Below are 24,097 nucleotides of genomic sequence, written 5' to 3'. Positions count from 1 at the left end.
ATAGCAACTTGATTAAATGTGAAATAATGGCAGAAGTAAATAATAGAAACCTATGAGTCAGATGCACAGCAGCACAATCATTTCATTAGTTGTGCTGATGTCAGAAAACCGAAAACGTGCAGGGCATGCAGGCTGGCAAAATGTCAGCAAAACCCCAGAGAATAAGATTGACCTAGAGTTGGCAGTCCTGATTAGCGGTTGTGAAAAGGTATGCTTCAATAGCACTAATGATAAATACAGTTCACTGCATACTTTGCAGCATCTGGGAATATGTAGAGTTGAATTCTTTTTGCAGTATATTATTTAGGTAAAAACCTGCCCCTTCTGATGTACAATATATTTCTTATTAAAAATTCATCATTATGTACAATCTTACATACATACCTGACATGATGTTTTTATATACCGTGCCCCGCTCCCCCTTTTTTTTTTGTAGTGTAGCTACTGTATGCATAGATGCAAACTGCTCCAGAGTGCAGGGTTCAGGAGCAGCATACTCCTAAATCCTACACTCTCTACATAACGCACTTCTGAACCCTGCACTCTCTATGTAGCGCACTCCTAAATCCTGCACTCTCTATGTAGCGCACTCATAAATCCTGCACTCTCTATCTAGCGCACTCCTGAATCCTGCACTTTCTATGTTGCTCACCCTGAATCTTGCACTGTCTGCGTAGTGCACTTCTGAAACCTGCAATCTCTATGTAGCGCACTCCTGAATCCTGCACTCTCTATGTAGTGCACTCCTGAATCCTGCATTCTCTATGTAACGCACTTCTGAAACCTGCACTCTCAATGTAGTGCACTCCTAAATCCTGCACTCTCTATATAGTGTACTCCTGAACCCTGCACTCTCTATGTAGAGCACTCCTGAATCCTGCACTCTCTACGTAGTGCACTTCTGAAACCTGCAATCTCTATGTAGCGCACTCCTGAATCCTGCACTCTCTATGTAGTGCACTCCTGAATCCTGCATTCTCTATGTAACACACTTCTGAAACCTGCACTCTCTATTTAGCGCACTCCTGAATCCTGCACTCTCTATGTTGGGCACTCTGAATCTTGCACTCACTATGTAGCGCACTTCTGAGCCCTGCACTCTATATATATAGCAAGCCTAAATCCTGCACTCTCTATGTAGCGCACTCCTGAACCCTGTACTCTCTGTGTAGAGCACTCCTGAATCCTGCACTGTCTACATAGCACACTTCTGAAACCTGGGCTCTCTAAGTAGCGCACTCCTGAATCCGGCACTCTCTATGTAGCGCACTTCTGAATCCTGCACTCTCTATGTAGTGCACTCCTGAATCCCGCATTCTCTATGTAGCTCACTTCTGAAACCTGCACTCTCTATGTAGCGCACTCCTGAATCCTGCACTCTCTATGTTGCACACTCTGAATCTTGTACTCACTAAGTAGCACACTTCTGAGCCCTGCACTCTCTATGTAGCACACTCCTGAATCCTGCACTCTCTACGTAGCACACTTCTGAAACCTGCGCTCTTTATGAAGCGCACTCCTGAATCCTGCACTCTCTAATGATAAGGCTATTTTTATACCTACCTCACTTATATGCTTACTGATCCATAAAATAAGTGATTAAAACCTTTCTGTCTTTATAAGAAGCAACCCATGCATCTACTGCTATAATTAAAATTAATAACGAATGATAACTGTAGAAAAGATAAACAATTACATTTATTTATACAGAAAAGAAACGTTAGAGATTACCAAATATAACGTGGAGGATACAACCTTAAAAACAAAGATGTTACCAATGATACAAAATATTGCTATAATGGTCATACACATGCTATCAAGAGATTAATAATATATTAAGGCAAAATCCCATGGTAGAAAAGGTTACAGAAAAGAAAAGAGACATAATAGTAATACAGATACATTACCTAGACCGCCCTTAAGTTACCGTGCTTGCAAGGGGGGGGGGACACACACACACACCGAGAGGAAGAGACTGTGTGTAGATCTCTGTACTGTCCTTTATACCCCCCCCCCCCCCCATGCCCCTATTCTCACCAATCCAGGTTCCCACCCCCCTAGGACCTTGGCATTGGTCTAGAGTTTTTCACATAAGCATTGGCTACCTCTGAAGCCTCCTAAATGTTCATTGGTTCATAGTTGCCTCAAATTTTTATTGGCTGCACCTCAAGCCTCTTTGCCTACCATGCCTAGGTCTAAAAACTTCCAGTGCCTTTCTGTTTATATTTGTTAAGCAACCTCCTTTGATCCCCAACCCTACCAGTTCAGACATTTGCACATCAATGGCCCCTGGTGAGCTGGAGCCTTGATGTCTGCAAAGACTCTTTGTTCCCACGAGGCAGGAGAAACATTATTTTTAAAAAGGTGAGCTGGGCCCTTATTTTATCATGATATTAAAAACATCTACCTACATACACACATATATATATATATATATATATATATATATATATATATATATATATATATATATATATATACACACGCATACACATACATACATACAATGGGGCATGGCAATTTAATTTGAGTCCTTGCAATGGTTTCCTTGGTGCTCCTTGATATAAATGTGGATTTCAAAATCTCCACCACACTATGTAGTGCACTCCTGAATCCTGCATTCTCTATGTAGCGCACTTCTGAAATTTGCACTCTCTATGTAGCGCACTCCTGAATCATGCACTCTCTAGGCTGCGCACTCTGAATCTTGCACTCACTGAGCCCTGCACTCTCTATGTAGTGCACGCCTGAATCCCGTACTCTCTATGTAGAGCACTCCTGAACCCTGCACTCTCTATGTAGTGCACTCCTGAATCCTACACTCTCTACATAGCACACTTCTGAAACCTGCTCTCTCTATGTAGCGCACACTGAATCTTGTACTCACTAAGTAGCGCACTTCTGAACCCTGCACTCTCTATGTAGCACACTCCTGAATCTTCCATTCTCTATGTACTGCACTCCTAAATCCATTAAAAATTCATCATTACGTACAAACAACCTCATATACATACATGGCATGATGTTTTTATATACCATGCCCCTTTTTTTGTAGTGTAGCTACTGTATGCATAGATGCAAACTGCTCCAGAGCGCAGGGTTCAGGAGCAGCACAATCCTGAAGTCTGTACTCTGTACATAGTGCATTCCAAAATCCTACACTCTCTACAGAGCGCACTCCTAAATTCTGCACTCTCTACGTAGTGCACTCCTGAACCCTGCACTCTCTATGTACTGTACTCTATCATAGTGGCTGCGTTTGATTGCACAGTGGCTGCGTTTGATGGTACAGTGGCGGCAATTGATGGGCACAGTGGCTGCCTTTGATGGCACAGTGGCTGAGACTGCTGGTAAAGTGAAGCTTGATGGGGGTTTTTTTCTGAATTTTTCAGTTTGTTTGCGCACCCACAAAAAATTTTGCGCACCACCTGCCAATGTCTGTACATATCGCACTCCTGATTTCATCTAAATGAGGACACAGCAACACAAGGGACACCTCTCACTAAAAGGGTTTGTAAAGTCACACTGTGATTTTACTGGTATCCCCTCAGGATTGTGCAGTTAGTAACTATAGTGTGTGTTTGTTTTAAATGAAAAGGCTAAATACCTTTTCTCAAACCGCAACTGTGTGGTCACGTAATCCCCTTTGAATTTAATCCTCGATCTATGCATAGCAGTGGGAGGGGCTGAGATTCCTCTTTGATGTCAGCCAGCCAGCAGAGGGAAGACACATGACTGCACAGCAGCGGTGTGGGAAAAGGTATTTAGCCTTTTCATTTAAAAAACACACACATTGTAGTTACTAAATGCACAATCCAGAGGGAATGCAAGTTTTTTTTTACTGCATATTGCAGCTGACTAATTGTGGGAGGAGCAGGGAGGAGAGTCATTCTCACACCAACAGGCAGGGAGGGAGAAGGAGAGGGGGGAGATTCACAGCAGGGAGCGGGCTGATGGAGGCACCTAAACTGACCACGGTACCATGCCACGGTAACAGGCCAGATCACCTAGGTATATTACAACATAGGAAGGGAAAAAATTACATGGCACAAGCACTGTGCTATAAATTGTGCCTTAACCACTTTACGAGCTGCTGCCACAACCGAGATATCCATCTCTTCAGGCGCTGGTCGTGTGTACGATAATGGTGGTCTCTGCGGCGGGTTCACTGTGAGATCACCGTTATCGGCGGCGGGAGAGGTGCCACCCTGATCGACTCCTACACACTGCTGGGTATGGAGATGAGTGAGGCTAAGATGGCCCCCACTCGTCTCTATACCATAAGAGGGAGGACGCTATGTCAAAACCTCACTTTCGCCCATACCTCTTAAAGGAACATTTTTTCAATGTAATTTTTTCAAATGCCATTTTTTTTTTTTTTTTTTTGCATTTAAGTCCAAATATGAGATCTGAGGACTTTTTGACCCCAGATCTCATGTTTAAGAGGACCTGTCATGCTTTTTTCTATTACAAGGGATGTTTACATCCTTGTAATAGGAATAAAAGTGATCCATTTTTTTTTTAAAACAGTGTAAAAATAAATAAAATCAAGTAAAACAAATAAGACATTTTTTTTTCTTTTAAAACACTCCGTGCCGATGTGCTCGCGCGCAGAAGCGGACGCATACGTGAGTAGCACCCGCATATGAAAAAGGTAGTCTAACCACACATGTGAGGTAGCGCCGCGATCGGTAGAGCGAAAGCAATAATTATAGCCCTAGACCTCCTGTGTAACGCAAAACATGCAACCTGTAGAATTTTTTAAATGTTGCTTATGGAGATTTTTGAGGGTAAAAGTTTGACGTCATTCCACGAGCGGGTGCAATTTTGGAGCGTGACATGTTTGGTATCAATTTACTTGGCATAACATTATCTTTCACAATATAAATTATTATTATATATAAAAATTGGGCTAATTTTACTGTTGTCTTATTTTTTTCATTCAAAAAAGTGATTTTTTTCCAAAAAAAGGGGGCTTGTAAGACCGCTGTGCAAATACGGTGTGAAAAATGGGATTTTTATATACAGCTTACCTGTAAAATCCTTTTCTTGAGAGTACATCAAGGGACACAGGAGCTTCATTACATAGTGAGTTATATAGGCACCTCTGGTGATTGGACACTGGTTAACCCCCAATTAAGGAGAATTCCTTCCCTATATAACCCCTCCCATATGGGAGGCACCTCAGTTTTGTAGCAAGCAATAGGAAACCAGGTAAAACCCAAGAGGGGCGGGAGCCCTGTGTCCCGTGATGTACTCTCAATAAAAGGATTTTACAGGTAAGCTGTATATAAAAATCCCATTTTCTTGAACAAACATCACGGGACACAGGAGCTCATTACATAGTGGGATGTCCCATAGCAATGCTCAGATTGAGGAGAGGGAGACACAGATCATGATAATAGACCGCCATGGACCGGAGGACCTAAACTGCAGCCTGCAGTACACTGCACCCGAAGGCGATATCCTCTTGCCCTCTGACATCCACCTGATAGAATCTGGTGAATGTGTGGACTGATGACCAAGTCGCAGCCTTACAGATCTGAGCCAGGGAGGCCTGGTGATGCACTGCCCAAGAAGCACTTACAGCCCTAGTTGAGTGCGCTTTCACTTGAAAAGGAGGGATCTTCCCTTTAACACTATAGGCCTGAGAAATAATCTGTCTAATCCACCTTGAGAGAGTGGATTTTGATGCCGCCTGGCCCTTCCTAGATAAAAATTATTATAAATAAAAAAATAAATAAGCAATCAGTTTTCCTTATCTGAGCAGTTGCCTGAAGATAGATACTGATTGCCCTTACCACATCCAAAGTGTGCAAAGATTCTTCTTCTGCGGACTGTTTGTCCGGAAAAAATGATGGTAGGATTACATCTTGATTCAAATGGTATGCCGAAACCACCTTAGGCAGAAAGGACCTGTTGGGACGCATTACCACCCGGTCCTTATGAATAATTAGATACGGTTCCTTGCTGGAGAGAGCTGCTAGCTCTGACACTCTCTTAGCCGAGGAAATGGCTACCAAGAAAACCAATTTTTAGTCAAAAAGGACTAATGAAGCCAGAAGCAAAGGTTCAAATGGTTGCCTCTGCAAAGCTGAGAGAACCAAATTCAGATCCCATGGGCATACCGGAGGTTTGACTGGCGGTCTTATCCGCATGGCCCCCTGGATGAAAGCCCGCACCAGGGAATGCGATGCAAGTGGCTTCTGAAAAAACACTGACAAGGCCGAAATCTGCACCTTGATAGTGCTTACGGCCAAATTCATTTCTAGGCCTGACTGGAGAAAGACCAAGATCCTGCTAATGACGTACTTTCTAGGATGCCATTCCCTGAGTTCACACCAGGAAACATATGCCTTCCAGATCTTGTAGTAAATAAGCCTGGAGGCCGGCTTTCTGGCATTGACCAGAGTAGAAAGGACTGGCCCCGAAAGCCCACGATCCCTCAGAATGTGGGTCTCAGCAGCCAAACCGTCAAATTCAGACTGCGTAAAGCAGGATGGTAAATTGCACCCTGTGAGAGCAGATCTGGCCGGAGAGGAAGGATCCATGGCCTGCCTACTGCCAACTTAATGATCTCTGCGTACCAAGGTCACCTGGGCCAAGCCGGGGCTACCAAAAGCACCGACTTTGTTTCCCTCTTGATTCTTCCCAGGAACCGTGACAGAAGCGGGCACGGGGGGGAAGGCATAAATTAGATTGTACTGATCCCAGGGAACTGTCAGAGCATCCGACCCCTGAGCAAGAACATCTCTTGTCCTTGACACGAATTTGTCCAGCTTTCTGTTGAATCTGGACGCAAACAGATCTACGTCTGGAGTACCCCACCTGCGACATATGTTCTGAAAACACGTCGGGGTGCAGAACCCATTCTTCTGGGCACAACTGCTGGCGGCTCAGAAAATCCGCCTGCCAATTTTCCACTCCTGGAATGAGGACTGCAGAAAGGGATGGAACATGCCTTTCTGCCCAGGCAAGTATGCGATTCACCTCTTTTTGTGCAACCAGCCTCCTGGTACCACCCTGGAGGTTGATATAGGCCACTGCTGTGGCATTGTTGGACTGAACCCGAACAGGGAGACCCCGTAGTCTGTAAAACCACTTTATGAGAGCCATATAAACTGTCCGGATTTCCAAGACATTTATGGGCAATAGCTTCTCGATCGCAGACCATTTCCCCTGCGAGCACGTCTCCTCCAACACTGCTCCCCAGCCCGTCAGGCTGGCATCTGTCGTAATAATCTTCCATGGAAGAGGAAGAAAAGTTTTGCCTTTCAGCAAATTCTCGGTTTGTAACCACCAAACGAGACTCTTGCATGTCCCTGGGGACAGACACATAGGAAGATCCAAGGCCTGGAGCTTCCTGTTCCACGCTGCAAGAACGCATCTTTGCAGAGGCCTTGAGTGGAACTGGGCGAATGGAATGGCCTCGAAGGAGGCGACCATTTTCCCTAACAGTCTCATGCACAACCAAATGGGGAAGATCTTCTGCTCAGAATTAGGCGCACCAGACCCCCAATGGCCAAGGCCTTTGGCCTTGGTAGAAACACCCCACCTTGAGCGGTGTCGATGACCATACCCAGGTACTCCAACCTGGTAGCAGGCTGTAGGGACGATTTTTCTAGGTTTATAATCCAACCTAGGCGTTCCAGGAGATCTAGTGTTCTGGTAACACTGTGGTTCAGGAGCGCTACTGTTTTCTCAATGAGAAGCAAATCGTCTAGATACGCCATGACGGCTATACCCTGAGCTCTTAGGTTTGCCAAGAGAGGGTCTAGAATCTTTGTGAAGACTCGAGGAGCTGTAGCGAGCCCGAACGGCAAAGCCACAAATTGAAAATGGCGCAGCTCTACCGCGAACCATAGATACTTTTGGTGTGCGGAAAATATTGGCACATGAAGATATGCATCCTTGATATCTATTGATGCCATAAACTCTCCCCTTGCAGGGAGGAGACCACAGCACGTATTGACTGCATTCTGAAGGACCGGATGTGTAAAAACCGGTTTAGATCCTTCAGACCCAGGATAGGTCTGACACCTCCATTTGGCTTTGGAACGGTGAAGAGATTTGAGTAAAAAGCCTACACCCTGTTCTTTTGGGTCCACTTCCACTATCACCTGGGATAGTAAGTGATCTAAGGCCAGGAATAGCGGTCTTTGCTTTATTGGATCCCTGGGGATCCTTGACCTTAGAAAGCGAGAAGGTGGAATCTCCTGAAACTCTAGCTTGTAGTCCAGAGATACCGAGGAGACTACCCACTTGTCCCGGATCTCTTCCCGCCAGGCTTCTGCAAACTGCAGGAGCCTTCCCCCCACTCAGTCGAGCGGGGCCGCCCCTTCACAAGGAAGCTTTTGGGCTCTGCTTGGCAGGCTTTCGCCCCCCAAGTATTTTCCTGCCCCTGGGCCCGGCCTTGAGCCTTTCCTGTAGGGGGAGGTTGGGAAGGCCGTCACCACTGCTTAGAGCTTGATGCTCCGGGAGAGAGAGAGAACGCCTAACTGATGGACGTTTGCTCCTTTTGATTGGAAGGAGAGTAGATTTACCCCCTGAAATTCTTTGGACAAACTTGTCTAATTCTTCTCCAAATAAACGTTCCCCCTTAAACGGGAACCCAATCAAATGCTTCTTGCATGATAGCACAGCTGCCCAATCTTTTAGCCATAGGGCCCTTTGCATGTGTACCAAAAGGAGAGACAAACGAGATGCTTGTTGGACAGAATCCAAAATCGCATCAATCATAAAACACAGAATTTGAGGTATCTCTGCATAGTTCTCCACTTCCTCACTGGGAAGGAGGCCAAGCATTTGCTTAACCTGTTCCTTGAGGAACTGACACAACCCCACGGCTGCGTCATGGAAAAGGAGGCTTTCAATAAGGTTTCCAGCTTCTTTTTTTTTTCAAATATAAATTTTTATTACTTTTCAAACAATGCCCAACATGGGCATAAACATATAATACAACATAGAAGTGGGATACAAAAGAAAAGGGGAGGGAGGGAAAAGGGGAACCAACATCAAACCTATTACCGAGTTCACAGGAGGGACAGGGTCATAAAAAACATTGTGCATGGCTCATCCATAACATCTCCAATACCGAAACGTGTTTGGGAGCCTAAATCCCTTCAGTTCCCCCATCTCCGGCTCTCATCAGAACCTCGATACCCCGGTAGAGACCCAGTACCAAGGCAGAGACCATTAAGAATAGGGGAAGGGGTCCTGACAGGGAAGACTAAGAGAGGGAGGAGAGGGGGGTGAGGTGAGGGGGAGGAAAGGAGAGGGATGGGGAAGAAGAGGGGGGGGGGGGAAAGAGGGAGGGGAGAGGTGAAGGGGGGGGGAGGGGGGGATTTCTGGTTGATTCAGGACTGCCCTACCCCCCCATGCAGTATCTATCGCCGAACATATTACAAGGTTCTCAAAAGTACCCCTTCGGGCGAGAAAATAAATTGGTGCCAGGGTGCCCATGTTTTCCTAAATCTTTCCTGCTGTTGCCTTCCCGTAAGCACCAGGTCCTCCAGTCTACTAATTTCCTCCACCTTACGAACCCAGGACGCCACCGATGGAGGGGCCTCGCTTTTCCAGTGGAGCGGTATACATGCTCTTGCGGCATTCACCAATGGACATAAAATGGATTTTTTGTACTTTTTAATGGACATGGCGTTCATGTGCAGGAGGAAAAAGGCCGGGTCATTGGGGACATTATACTCCGTAAATTTTTGAGTAACGGTCCTCACAGTGGACCAAAAGTAAGACAACTTCGAGCATGCCCAAAATACATGCAACAAAGTGCCCTGTTCCAGTCCGCATCTCCAACAAAGCGCAGAGGTGGTCGGATAGAAAGAATGCAAAACCTGTGGAGTTAAGTACCATCTCGTCAGGATTTTATAGTTCGTTTCCTGTATAGTAGTACAGATGGTAGATTTCAGGGCCAATGCTACAATGTTGTGAATCTGGGTCGGAGTAAACGTACAGTTCAAGTCCCTCTCCCATTTTGTCATGAAGGTCAAGTGAGCATTATCCCCGGGTGTGATAAGGAGATTATACATTGTGGACAACGTTCTTGGAAGCACCCCGTTACCAGAGCAACATTCCTCAAAGGCAGTCAACGGTCCATCAAATCGGAGGGGGAATGAAAGGGTTCGAAGAAAGTGTCTAAGTTGGACAGCAGTCCAGAAAGCTAATTTATAAGGTCCCGATGTATTACAGAGCACCTCTATGGACGGCCAATCCCCATCTATCCGGAAACATCGTGCTTGTGTGCGCCCGCTACTGGACATAACCTGCAGAAGATGGGGGTCCATCCCAGGGGAGAATTGTGGGTTCCCCATAATAGGAAATAGCGGGGAGTTAGGCGTGGAAAGCAACCCCTTTGAGCAAATCTGTGACCCCACCCGTAGCGTCGTCCCTATCAAGGGATGCCTCTTCATGTAGGCTGGGAGGTGTCTATAACACCAGGTAGCCCCTGTTAATGGCACCCGGACCAGGGCCTGCTCCAACCGGATCCAAAGCTTCAGATCCCGGTGCCTGCACCAGTCTACAATTCTACCGAGGTGTACCGCCTGATAGTATTTCTTTACATCAGGAACGGCAAGGCCGCCGAAGGGTTTGGGCATGGAGAGTAAATTCCGGGCCAATCTCTGCTTCCTATATGCCCAAATAAAGCCAGTAAATAAACCGTGAACCTGTCGAAAATATGATGTGGGTACCGAAATAGGGAGTGCCTGCAGCAAATATAAAAATTTGGGCAGGATGCACATCTTAAGCAGGTTACACCTGCCAAACCATGAATGAAGGCCTTTGTTCCAGGATTCCAGAAGAGTCCTGGTTCTGATCAGTAGGGGAGGGAAATTGAGTTTAAAGACGTGATTTAGATTTGCCGGGACAAAAGTCCCCAGATACGACAGTGCCGTGGGCGTCCATTTAAAATTAAAGCTGGACCGAAGCCCCTGTATGGTCGCTTGCGACAGTGCCACTCCCATGGCTTCTGATTTAGTGTAGTTAATCTTTAGATTAGAGACTTGCCCGTATTCCTCGAATTCCCGGAGGAGATTCGGGAGGGATATCGCTGGATTGGAGAGGGAGAAAAGCAAGTCATCCGCATACGCAGAGACCTTGAAGTGAGCATCACCCACAACTATGCCTTGGATATCGGGGTTATTCCTAACTCTACATAAAAAGGGCTCCAAGGAAAGGGCAAAAAGAAGCGGCGACAACGGGCAGCCCTGCCTGGTTCCATTTTTAATCAGCAGGGGCTCCGATAGTATCCCGTTCACCTTAATTTGTGCCGTCGGAGTAGCATATAATTGGGCTATCCACCTAAGCATTTTCTCACCTAAGCCTATGTGGTGGAGGACAGTGGACATATACTCCCAGTTAACCCTGTCGAAGGCTTTTTCAGCGTCTGTATTAAGGAAAATAGAAGGAATAGGACCCTGGTTCGCAACGTGGATCAGATTCAATACCTTGATTGTACTGTCTCTGGCTTCCCTCGTGGGAATGAAGCCCACCTGATCCTGATGGACTAGGGACTGCACATGTCTGGCCAATCGTGTTGCTATTATCTTGGTAAATAATTTAAGATCCGTATTTAACAATGAGATGGGTCTGTAGCTACTACAGGCCAAGGGGTCTTTGCCTTCTTTAGGGATGACCGTAATATGAGCCCGAGTAGTATCAGTGACAAAGGTGGCCGTGTTCCCTATGTCATTAAAAAAGGTCACCATACGAGGGCTAAGGATGGGGAATAACGTCTTATAATACGGGAGGGTGAAGCCATCCGGTCCAGGCGCCCTCCCAGGTTTAGCCGTGTTAAGCACCGACTCCAACTCCTCAGGGGTTATCGGGGCCTCTAACTCAGCTACACTGTCAGGTGATAGTTTGGGAGTCTGACTAGAACTCACATACGCCTCCATCAGAGGTCGTCCTCCCGGGAGGGGTGGTAGATTGTAAAGGGTATTGTAGAAGTTTTTGAATGCAGCCGCTATCTGGTGCGGGAGGCCGACATCCACATTCGGTTTCCAGCTTCTTATCAGTTGGATCCTTAAATACCTGAGCATTATCCAACGGACAGGTCAGGTTTTTTTTTCACGCAAGAGACAGCCGCATCGACAGATGGGACCCCCCATTTCTTGGCGAAACTTTCCTCCAGAAGATAAAGCATAGAAAACCTTTTAGGAGGAGCAAACAGTTTATCGGGATGTCCCCAATCCTCATACAACAATTTATCCATTAAGGGATGAATTGGAAAGGAAAAGGCAGTCTGTGGGATTTTCCTCATTCCCAGGGAAGAAACAGAGGACGTAGCGACTTTAGCAGCAGGCATTCTGAATGTGGATGTCTCCTCATTGTCAGAAGTGTCATCTGAGAGAGGAATCTCAGCAGAGGGAGGGGATCTACCCCTTTTCCTGCTATCTTTCAGGTAAGCTGAAATAAAATTCATGATTCTCCCTTCAAAACCCTCCAATGTAGCCCTAAGGGAGTCCTCAGTGACATATACCGGGGCTGAAATATTAGGAGAGGCTGCAAAACCTGACAGGTGCACTGACTCATCCTGTGAGGCTGGCTCTAGTCTTGCATGGGGGGATGGTAACCTACAGGCATTTTTAAAACCCCTAGACCTAGGCGGTGATTTACCAGTGCCTTTGTTACCTCCCCCTGAGACCCTCTTACGAGGAGACATAGTCCTAAGCTACAAAGCAGAGGTACTAGTACAAAGTGCAATCACTGTTGTGCTCAAAGTCTCACAATAAATATATATGCTTAAACTGCACAACCTGATGCTGAGTAGGTGTCTTAGGTTTGCCTGGATCCAATCCCTTGGGATGCTTACTGCCCACAGCTCCTGTGTCTCCACTTACAACCCCCTGACGCTCTGGGCTTTTTTAAAATTGCCGCCTGGCGCCTGCACAGTACAGCGCCGTGCACGACTCGCAACCACACTCCCCCCCTCCATTAGCACAGGAGTGCGCTTAGCGCGTGTGCGCGAGGACCGCCGGACGTCCAGGGGGTAAGGGGACCACCATCGGAGCTGCGCGGGACCCCCAAACTACGTGGGGCCCCTGTATTACCTTTATTGTGGCAGGGATTGCAGTGGAGACGTGAGTCATCTGGGAGAACCAGGCTTCACTGAGTGTGTGTATCTGAAAGGCATGTAAGTATGCATCAGGCTGCTCTTACTCCCTCTAGTGGTGGAAACCAGGTAAGACATACAACTACTCAATGAAGAAATCCATAATATACATTTATATAGGATTAACTTCCCTTAGCTGTCCTCGCCGCAGGAATTGCTGAAAACAGACAGATTCCAGCCTTCACCCATCACGGCGGGCAGAGTTGTGCCAACCTTGAGGTTTTTTTGGGGTTCCTTCTCAGAAGAACCTCCTACCTGGACCTTGTAAAAGACTCTGCCAGAAACTTTCGTGCCACTATGTAAATAGTACACCAAGTCTGGTTTTCCCAGAGCCCAGTCTTCCAATAGGAGAGGACTTACAGGCAAAACCTTGTTTCTTCGGATGACAAGGCCCGGGTACCATACTATCTTGGGAATCAAAATATCGGCCCGAGATATGGATCCGGTTTGTTGTAGCCCTTAGGCCCCCGCAGGGACCTGCACAGAGCTTTCTTCAGAGCACATGTTTTACGTGACCAACCACCATAGACACTGGCGAAAAAACTGAGGTGCCTCCCATATGGGAGGGGTTATATAGGGGAGGAATTAATTGGGGGTTAACCAGTGTCCAATCACCAGAGGTGCCTATATAACCCACTATGTAATGAAGCTCCTGTGTCCCGTGATGTATGATCAAGAAAAAAGTATTACAATGACCGCGATTTTATTCTCTGGTGGAGCCAATGCAAATAATACATGCTGGGCTGGTAGCCCTGAGTAGAGATACCACCCTATTCACATCTCCATCAGATTGGAACCTGCAGTCAGTGACAGATGCAGAAATTTTGTACTATCGTGCTTCTATATATGTTGAATATAAATTTACTGCAAAAGCAGTTTTTGGATGTGATATGCTTACTCTCTATATTTATACTTATTGTATTAGTAGGTTTAAACCCCTAGTGTGGTTAAATCCCTCATGGTTGATTGAAAAATAGAGATAATAGTGGTGTACAGGTTTTTATTGCTAATTGTCTGTTTGCCTCCTAAACTATATGGTTCCCAGTTCTCACCTGAGCAGCAGTATGCTTGGGAAATGAATTAAACTTGGTAATATGGCACTATGTCCTTCTATACTTTTCACATCTTTGAACTTTGTACTGCCTTAATAACCCCAACCCCTATGACACACCTGGTTGAATGATCGTTGCTGCAAGCTCATATAAGGACATAGTAATACCTTTAACCTAAAAAAGACATAATCATTTAATGGTAGATGAACTCAATATATTAACATGAGTTAGAAGAAATGCCAGGTTTAACATAATTTAGCACACAGAAAGAAAAATTTGACACAATCTGTTAGACAGAGTAATAGCTATGCCAGAGTAACTTAAAATCAGGTTCTATACCACTAAACTGGAATCAGCACATACGTCAGCAAGTTCAGCAATAAATGGTGCATATAAACGTTAACTGCAATGTGAATATTTACACTACAACTAGGTTAGAGTGCACTCTAATGGAATTTCTAGGGCATGGGTGCTCAAACTGTGGCCCTCCAGCTTTTGCGTAAATACAAGTCCCATGACTCACTGCAAGCCAATGACAGTTGCAAGCATGACTTCCAAAGGCAAAGGCATGATGGGACTTAGTTCTACAACAACTGGAGGGCCACAGGTTGAGCACCCATGTGCTAGGGTATGATGCAGCATCCCCTGAGAGGTACCTAACTAAGCTAGGGGCAAGGGTCTCTGAGTAGCAATGTTAAAGGGCAATTTTCAGTCCTGACTCTTCAGACGGCTAGCATTGAGGCATAATCTCTGTTAGTGCACTTGAGGACAGTCAATAAGGCCTGTAGGCAGTAAAAGAGCTATAAAGCAAGTGAGCAGTTAGTTGTAAGGGCTCCGTGTCTAATGGTAGCACTAAGTTAAGGCCTTCTCACTAGACCCAGCAAAGCAGTAGCAGTGGTCCCTTTGGTTAGGTGTCCGCTCACTCTAGATTGCCTGGGGTTACTCCGGTTCGTAACACCACAAAGTCCTGGTAGTGGCTCTGCCCCTCCGCACTCAAGTCACAGCTCTGTACTGTCTGGTTTCCCCAAACAGCACTAGCTCCCCAGTGGCTCAGTCTCTCTCTCTCTCTCTCTCTCTCTCTCTCTCTCTCTCTCTGGAAAGGTCCCTGCAGCACAGTCCTCACTGCCTCTTCCCTCATTGCACTGATTCCCTGGTCCAATTTTTGCCCGGGCAAATCCTGCTTTCTCTCCCTTAGAGTCAAAAAAGGATCCCGAGTAGTGTGTTCTGCACCCATCTATTTGCCTTGTGCTGTGCTCATCTGAGACTACATATTCCAGTGGGGTCTATACTGTTATAGGTATGTACATATAATGTAATATGCCAACTCCAATGCTGTTTCTTCTCTTTAGAGAGCGGGCATGTCTAACAGAGTTCAATTGAATTGTTGTGGCTGTGGGTCTTCCTGTGGGTGATAGGGAGTGGTTCTGCACTTCTGAATGCCTAAAAGATCTAACAGACTCTTAATGAGTCCACTCTTAGGCCTCATACACACTATTAGATTTTCTGCAGATTTTTGTCTTCAGATTTACCAACACCAAATAATATGAGGTTAACCCTTAGGAGTTTCAATTTGTATGCAATCAGGCAGGCCCTTGCACTACTTGGTTTTGGCAAATCTGAAGACAAAAATTTGCAAAAAATCTAATAGTGTGTATGGGGTCTTAAAGTCTCACCCTTGGTCAGAGTGAATACATTGAGGCAAGCCATAATGGACAAAGAACCTCACTACTCAAACTTTGGCCACAGTAGAGGCTTGCTGGTTCTTAATTGTGAACGCCTGGGCATACTGGGTGAGTTGGCCGGTTGCCATCAGGACATTTTCCTGTCCAAATGAGTCAGGCTCCAGACACAAAAAATCAATACACATCGATTTCATTGGTCCTTGACTTTAAAGATGGTCCATTGGGGTAGCTCTGCTGGGTAATGTCTTCCTCTGTATACATCATATGCAAGAGTGACAGTATTCTTCAATTTCAGCCTGCATGGGGGACCAGAAGTAGCAGTCTCTTACTAATTTAAAAGTTTGTGCAGGCTCTAAGTGACCATAATTATCATGCAGGTTGGCCAATACAGTCTCCCTCTATTTATGCTTTTTTAGGCAGGAATAGTTGCCACCGGCTGTACTAGCCACTCTGACATCAGCGACAGGCTTTGAACTCAGGCTCCTCTTTTTTCTCTCCAACATGGCTTTTCTTTATCGCACAGTCCTGATTAATTCAGGGTTCTTCAAAATTCCACCATCTCCCTAAATTTTCAACTGGATCATAGTAGGATCTAAGGGCTGAGCTCCCTTCAAACCCCGAACCTTGTCTACTTTTCTGGGATCTATGCCTTTCTTTAGCAAAAAACCTGATGCATTATCTTGTCATAAAATTGGACAGTTTCTTCCCCTCTTTTTGGTAGGAATGTTCAAACTGGTACGTGAGGTCGGAGGCCTTTTCTGTTCTCTCAAACACATCTTTCAGAATACTTAAGTAATAATTAGCAGTACAGTCCTGTTTGCCAACTTTCAGGTTGTGGATAGCTTCTGAGGCAGGCCCCCTTTAGCTCTCAGTGATTCTTTGTTTTTTCTGGGCCTCAGGAATGTCCCATTTATCTAAGGCTTGCATGACTTGCTCCAGCATTCTTCAAAACTCTCTTCACGGGCAGGCACTGGCTGTTTCCCTGGAAAGGCTCTCAGTTTTTGGTACCCAGACCTACAGTATGCAGGTTTGTTCTTCTGGCTCTTTGCCACAAAGTCTCTCAAAGTGGAAATTAATTCAGGCTCTATCATAGCGGCTCATTCTGTCAGAGTTGCTTGATTTGAACTTTCTTGGTTGATTTCTGGTATGTACGGCTGAATCAAGTGGGCTTCAAAGCTGTTAGTCGACTGCAGGCTAGCCCCTTGGAAGCAGGTAGAGATCCCCTTCCTCCCTTTTAGTAGGACTTAAGTACGAGAGGTCCCTTGATCTGGTTTCAAGTCCAGTATGATCACTTTCTGATCAGGAACTAGTGCTGTCACTGCTTGGTGGATCTGCTTCCCAGGCCAGGCCTATCCAATGTTGATCACTATGCTTAACTCCCACAGGCCATTTCTCTACTTACACCCGTGAGTCCATGGTGGCTGTTTCTGGCTCATAGTCCTGGTAACTGGCTTGAAGAACAGAGGTATCCAGGACGAGCCCCCACATGTAGCGCTACCACTGAAGGAGCCGCTTGGTAATTTTGGGTTCTCTGTTCTGCGCCTCAACTCCAAGAACAACCTCGGACACACCTGGTTGAATAAAAGTCACTGAAAGCACCTATAAGGACACGAGTATGAAAGTCACTGCAAGCACGTATTGGGACAAGAATATAAGTACTTTTAACCTGGCTTTGGGTTACTACCAGAAAATAGACACAAAACTGTTTAGTGGTAGATGAACTCAATATATAAATATAAGTACCAAATGGTGCATATAAACGTTAACTGCAATGTGACTATTAACACTACAACTGACTTGAATCAGTGCAGACTTATGGGAAAATCAGTAAGCCAATCACCCAAGCAGAAAATTACATATCTAGGGGGATTTTTGTACACCCTCTGTGTACAGAACACTTATTAACATGGATTGTTTGCGGATTTGCCTCATTTAATTTACAGAACATGCCCACAACTTTGAAGATTTTCTTTTTATTGTGAAGCAAACAACAAATAGGAAAAAATAACAGGAAAAGTCAATATGCATAACTATTCACCCCCCCCCCCCCCCCCCCAAGTCAATACTTTGTAGAGCCACCTTTTGTGGCTATCATAGCTCCAAGTCACTTTGGATAGGTCTCTATGAACTTGTCACATCATACCACTGGGATTTTTGCCCATTCCTCCTTGCAAAACTGCTTCCGCTCCTTCAAGTTGGATGGTTTGCACTTGTGAACCACTATCTTTAAGTCTGACCACAGATTTTCTATTGGATTGAGGTCTGGGCTTTGACTAGGCCATTCCAACACATTTACATGTTTCCCCTTAAACCACTCAAGTGTTGGGGTCATTGTCCTGCTGGAAAGCTAACCTATGTCCTAGCCTCAAATCACACACAGAGTGGTACAGGTTTTTCTCAAGAATATCCCCGTATTTAGCACCATTCATCTTTCCCTCAACTCTGACCAGTTCCCCAGTCCTGACTGCTGAGAACATCCCCACAGCATGATGTTGCCACCACCATGTTTCACTGTGGGGGGTAGTGTTCTATGGGTGATGTGATGTGATGTGTTGGGTTTGCGCCAGATATAGCGTTTCCTTTGATGGTCAAAAAGTTACATATTAGTCTCATCAGACCAGAGCACAATCTTCCATACATTTTGGGAGTCTCCCACATGCCTTTTCACAAACTCAGAATGTGCCATTTTTTTTTGCTGAAAGTAATGGCTTTCTTCTGGCCACTCTGCCATAAAGCCCAACTGTATGGAGCGTATGGCTTATTGTCATCCTTCAGGGTTACCTTAGGTCACTGTGCTGCCTCTCTGATTAATGCCCTCCTTGCCCGGTCCGTGAGTTTTGGTGTGCGGCTGTCTCTTTGCAGGTTTGCTGTTGTGCCATGTTCTTTCCATTTGGTTATGATAGATTTGATGGTGCTCCTAGAGGATCATCAAAGATTTGGATTTTTTTTTTAACCTAACCCTGACTTGTATTTCTCAACAACATTGTCCCTTACTTGTTTGGAGAGTTCCTTGGTTTTCATGGCAGTGTTAGGTTAGTGGTGCCTCTTGTTTAGGTTTTGCAGCCTCTGGGGCCTTTCAAAAAGGTGTGTATATGTAATGACAGATAATGTGACACTTAGATTGCACACAGGTGGATATCATTTCACTGATTATGTGACTTCTGAAGGTAATTGGTTGCACCAGAGCTTTTTATGGTCTTCATAACAAAGGGGGTGAATACATACGCACATGCCAATAGACTATTGTCTTCTGATCCATCACATATAATTCAGATTAAAAAAAGTGAACTAAAGACTGTAATGTAACAAAATAGGTAAAAAGCCAAAGGGGTGAATACTTTTGCAAGGCACTGTATATTCTAAAAAGTCAGAGATAAAGATGTATAGGCAGCTAGCAGCAAAATATTTTACAAAAAATTACAGTGCGGCAGATTGAAAACAAGGTCATTTTGGAAAAACATTCAATTACAATATGACTTGTGTAACAATTGCATATACTATATATATATATATATATATATATATATATATATATATATATATATATATATATATATATATATATATATTATATTTATTTATTTATTTTGCTATTTATTTCTCATGAAAGTAGAGTTACCTTTTAAATGTATTAAATGACTCAACATGTCTACTGTGTCTTTCTTGCAGCTGTTTTATTAACTGTCTGCTGTATGAGGAGGAAGAAAAAGGCCTCCAACCCTGAGAACAACTTAAGTTACTGGAATAATGCAATAACCATGGACTACTTCAACAAGCATGCTGTGGAGCTACCACGAGAGATCCAGTCTCTGGAAACATCAGAGGTGATATGATAAAGCATGCACAAACACTTTTTTTGAGATATACAGTATATGCTGGGCCTTTTCTACTTCCTTCTCAACATCCTCATTTTATATTTAATGCTTGTGTTATGATTATAAGATTTATAGATTTATTTATATTTTTGACTCCCTATGGGGGACCAAGTGTATACAGGCGGTCCCAGGGTTACAAACAAGATAGGGACTGTAGGTTTGTTCTTAAGTTGAATCTGTTTGTAAGTCGGAACAGGTATATTTTTTAAGTGTAGCTCCAGACAAAAAAAATATTTTTAAGCTTTTTGGATAGCATAGGTAAGGATTAACACCCTGTAACATTAGTTATGCTGTCTGTGCCCCATTCAGAAGATTTCTCCTCACTTTCTGTCCCCATGACATTTGGTTTTTGAAAATATTGGGATGTTGTGGAAACAAGCCTTGGTGATAAAGCATCAGTGGAGGTACCCTTTCCCCATAATAACTCGTACAGGAGTGAATTTCCCTTCCTAGGGGTAGATTTCCTCTCACTTCCTGTTGTCTCCCTCCGTTTGTAAGTAGGAGTCGTTTGTAATTCAGATGTTTGTAACTAGGGGGCCACCTGTATAGCACTTGGTCTCATTTAAATCTGTCCCTTCATTTCTACATAATATGGTCTGACATGTCCCCCCTCCCCCCATATCCGACAGAAACAGTTTTGTGATTGACAACTCTGGTCTATTGCAGCAAGGAAAACTCTGGAGACCAGCACTGCCATTAAAAAAAAAAGATCACACAGCCAGCAGCACTGTGTGTCTATCGGGCGGCTTTTACACCTACATAGCCTGTCCAATGGATGTCACCACACTGCAGCATTGTGTGAACTTTTGGTTTGAGGAATCAGCAATGATCAGTTGGGGGTGCTGGCATCACAAGGGCAGAAAAGGCACAACAGAAATAAACACATTGTAACAAGTTCCAACAAAGTTATAAAGGGTACTACAAAACATTTCTCGTGAGAAAAGTTTTTGAAAGTGTCTGCTGCAAAACACAGGAAAATGGGAGTTTTGTTTTCCCTTACATGCATGAATTTAATTTGGAATCTGAACAAGAAAAAATGATAGTTTGCAACCAATGATTGGTTACTTAGGGTAAAATAAATACTATCTTTCCTCTGAAGAAAGTGGTTACAACAGCTTCTACTCTGTAGAGCTGCAGAGCAAAGTACTGTAGGTATTAATGTACTTGATAGTATAAGTCACATTTTTATTCAGAAGCCCTGTATGGCTTTCAGGGTATTTAATGAGAGAATTGTTTAGGAAAACATGGTTTCAAAGAATAATGTAGTGATGTCTTCTTAATTTTATTCCTAGCCGGACGGCAAAAGAGAAAGCATACCTTATTCATATATAGTACATGAAAGCGAAATACATCTCAATAAGTCAATACATTTTCCATAATTGTTTAATGACTGGAGAAATGTATGATGGCTTGTAGTATTTCATGATTCATCAGGGATCGGCCATATAGTGTAGCTAATTGGTTATGTAAATAATAATTAATTGTGTGGAGTCAGCGTACATTAAAATATGTTAATATTTAACAGAGAACCTGTAAAGGCTATGTCACGTATGCAGAACCTGAGATGAGGTGGCCTCTTGCACAATTCCTGTTTGAGCACCCCAATACGTTGGGGTCTGCAGGTGTGAAGGAAAGGCACAAACGTCAAGGTGTATATACTGTGAGCAGATATTTAGGAGCACTGGTATGTAACAAGCAGAGGCACAGCTGACGATGCACCAAGGAGATGTCAACTCCATTTGAGGGTGGGTCCCAAACCTGGTCAGATGATAGCTCAGTGGAAGGACACCAGGATGTGCACATAATCAGAGTCAAGAACAAGCAGAAGTCGGCAACAATCCAACGAGATTTCAAAACAGACTGGGGTTTTAAGATGTGCTGTCCAAGCTCTTTTAAAGAAGCACAATGAATCGGGCAGCATGAGGATGGTAGACGCAGTGGTTGGCCAAGGAAACTTAATGCAGCAGATGAAAGACACATCATGCTTATTTCTATGTAAAATTGGAAGATGTCCAGCAATGCAATTAGCACAGAACTGGTGGAATCCAGTGGGACAAGGGTACACCCATCTACTGTCCAGAGAAGTCTGGCCAAAGTTAGTCTTTATGAAAAAATTGTGACCAAAAAGCATACCTCAGATGTGAAAACAAAGGCTAAGTGACTTGACTATGCATCTAAACATAGAAACTGAGGTACAGTAAAATGCCAGTAGGTGTTTTGGAGTGAGTTAAAATTTAAAATATCTGTCTGTAGGAGGAGGCAGTTTGTTTGCCGAAGGGTTGGAGAGTGGTACAATAATAAGTCTCTGCAGGCAACAGTGAAGCATGGTGGAGGTTCCTTGCTAGTTTGGGGCTGCATTTCTGAAAATTGAGTTGGAGATTGGATAAGTATCAATGGTGTCCTCAATGCTGAGAAATACTTACCCATCAAGATTTACCATCAGTGAGGCGTGTTATTGACCCCAAATTTATTCTGCAGCTGGACAGCAGTCTCAAACATACAGCCAATGTCATTAAGAACTATATTCAGCGTAAAGAAAAACAAGAAGTCCTGGAAATTATGGTTTTGACCCCACAGAATCCTGATCACAACACCATTGAGCCTGTCTGGGGTTACATGAAGCGACAGAAGGATCTGAGGCAGTCAACATCCACAGAAGATCTGTTGTTAGTTCTCCAATATGTTTGGCACAATCTACCTGCTGAGTTCCTTCAAAAATTCAAAAAGCAGGGCCGTTGATCATAAAAAATAAGTGAAATGTAAAGCACATGAGATGGAGGAAGTGGACTAGCTCAAGTGACTAGGAGGTTCGGATAAAACTTAAATTTTTCATTGGGTTTTGGAGGTCCTAGGTTACTTAACAGTGGCCGAAGCAGCATGCAGATACCTGAAGGTATCTGCTATTTACAGAAATTTCTACTTACCCATAAAAGCTTGGGCTAAAATTTAAGAGCACCCAAATATATGATTTCCAATAAATCCAGTTTAATCTCCCCTTGGCACCATATCTTTAAGGGATTCTGGAAGGGAAATGTTTGCACCTAATGCTGTTCACTTATTTTTCCATTTTGGATAATTCAGCAGGAGGGTGGAATTTCCTTTATTGCTTAAAGGTTATGGCTGTAACTACAGTTCAAAAATGTTATGAGAAAACAGACAGATGCTTCAGACTAAAGCTTATGCACAGATATGAGAAATTTGTTTTGCGTAGTATTAGTCTTAAAAATAATACATGTTCTTTTATATGTTATTATATGATGCAATGTTATGTTATATTTTGATACCAACATATAGTTTTTTTCCCACAGGATCATCTCTCAGAGCCTCGCTCCCCAGCTAACGGTGATTACCGAAGCAGTGGCATGGTCCTTGTCAACCCATTTTGTCAGGAAACACTTTTTTCGGGACGTGAACATGTTTCCAAAATATGATGACCGTTGATATGCTTAGTAATATACTTTCCATCTAGTTCCAGACATAAACAGCTGTGAATAAAAAGGACAAGGTGGAAGCGTTGTCTCTTAATTTGCTGTAGAAACTGGATAACCAACAGTTAACACTTTAGTTGATTTTAGTTGACCGCCGTCCCTTCAAGAGCACCCTTATGGCAGATTTAAGTATCTACATACACCTATATAATATAAATATGCTTTGTGTACCTCCCTCTTCTCCCCCAATAACTATGTTTTCAGCTGGTTTTCCTAAGAATTGTCATCTTTTTACAATTGTGGTAATACTTTACAGAACGATCTGTGGCTTTATAAATACAGTTATTTATATGTAAAAACGGTGTGCCTTAGTTTATTTATTTACTGAAACACTTTCTTAATTACATTTTTAAAATGTAGGAACGCAATTTGCAGCAATGAAGAACGTGACAAGTCCAAGGAATATAATGTTGTTGATATTTACAAAATATTTACTTATAGTCATTTTGAATAAAAATGCTTGGCCTACAGCCACGCCATCCTGAATATGCCTGATCTCATCTGATCATGGAGGCTATGCAGGGTTGGGTCTGGCTAGTACTTGGATGGGAGGCATTGGGGGTAAGATCTTGGTGATTCATAGTATTATCTTTCATTACTATTTAATTTTATCATTTTAGTTTTGAGTTTATGAGCGCTGCATCTGTTATATACCAGTAATTTCAAATAAACAACAAAAAAAATACTAGTTTAAGTAACCTAAAATGAATTCGACCCAACCTAGCCTAAAAAAAACAAATGGTAATTTTATTTTATTTTCATTTGAAAGTTGTTTGGAGGTTACATGGAAAAAGAGTTTAGTCAGCTTCATATGGACACTAAAGAAGAATATTCAGTACTTCTATGGGAAGCTAAACAAATCAATAGACACCGG

General features: G+C 43.8%; 1 protein-coding gene across 2 annotated transcripts in view; it reads left to right on the top strand.

Annotated features, from left to right (window-relative positions):
- Nucleotides 1–23,522, top strand: part of TMEM108 (transmembrane protein 108) — a 269,761-nt gene extending 246,239 nt beyond the window's left edge. For both annotated transcript variants that reach the window (XM_077491524.1, XM_077491525.1), the window contains 2 exons: nucleotides 19,530–19,684; nucleotides 23,044–23,522. In XM_077491524.1, the coding sequence (XP_077347650.1) occupies nucleotides 19,530–19,684; nucleotides 23,044–23,166 (278 nt within the window). In that variant the 3' untranslated portion in view covers nucleotides 23,167–23,522. The remainder of the gene's footprint in view (nucleotides 1–19,529; nucleotides 19,685–23,043) is intronic.
- The last annotated feature ends 575 nt before the right edge of the window (nucleotides 23,523–24,097 follow it).

The sequence above is a fragment of the Lithobates pipiens genome, unplaced genomic scaffold (genome assembly GCF_037356315.1).
Source record: "Lithobates pipiens isolate NorthernLeopardFrog02 unplaced genomic scaffold, aLitPip1_a1.2 Scaffold_19, whole genome shotgun sequence".
Lineage (NCBI taxonomy): Eukaryota > Metazoa > Chordata > Amphibia > Anura > Ranidae > Lithobates > Lithobates pipiens.
This window is presented reverse-complemented; position numbering and strand designations above follow the sequence as displayed.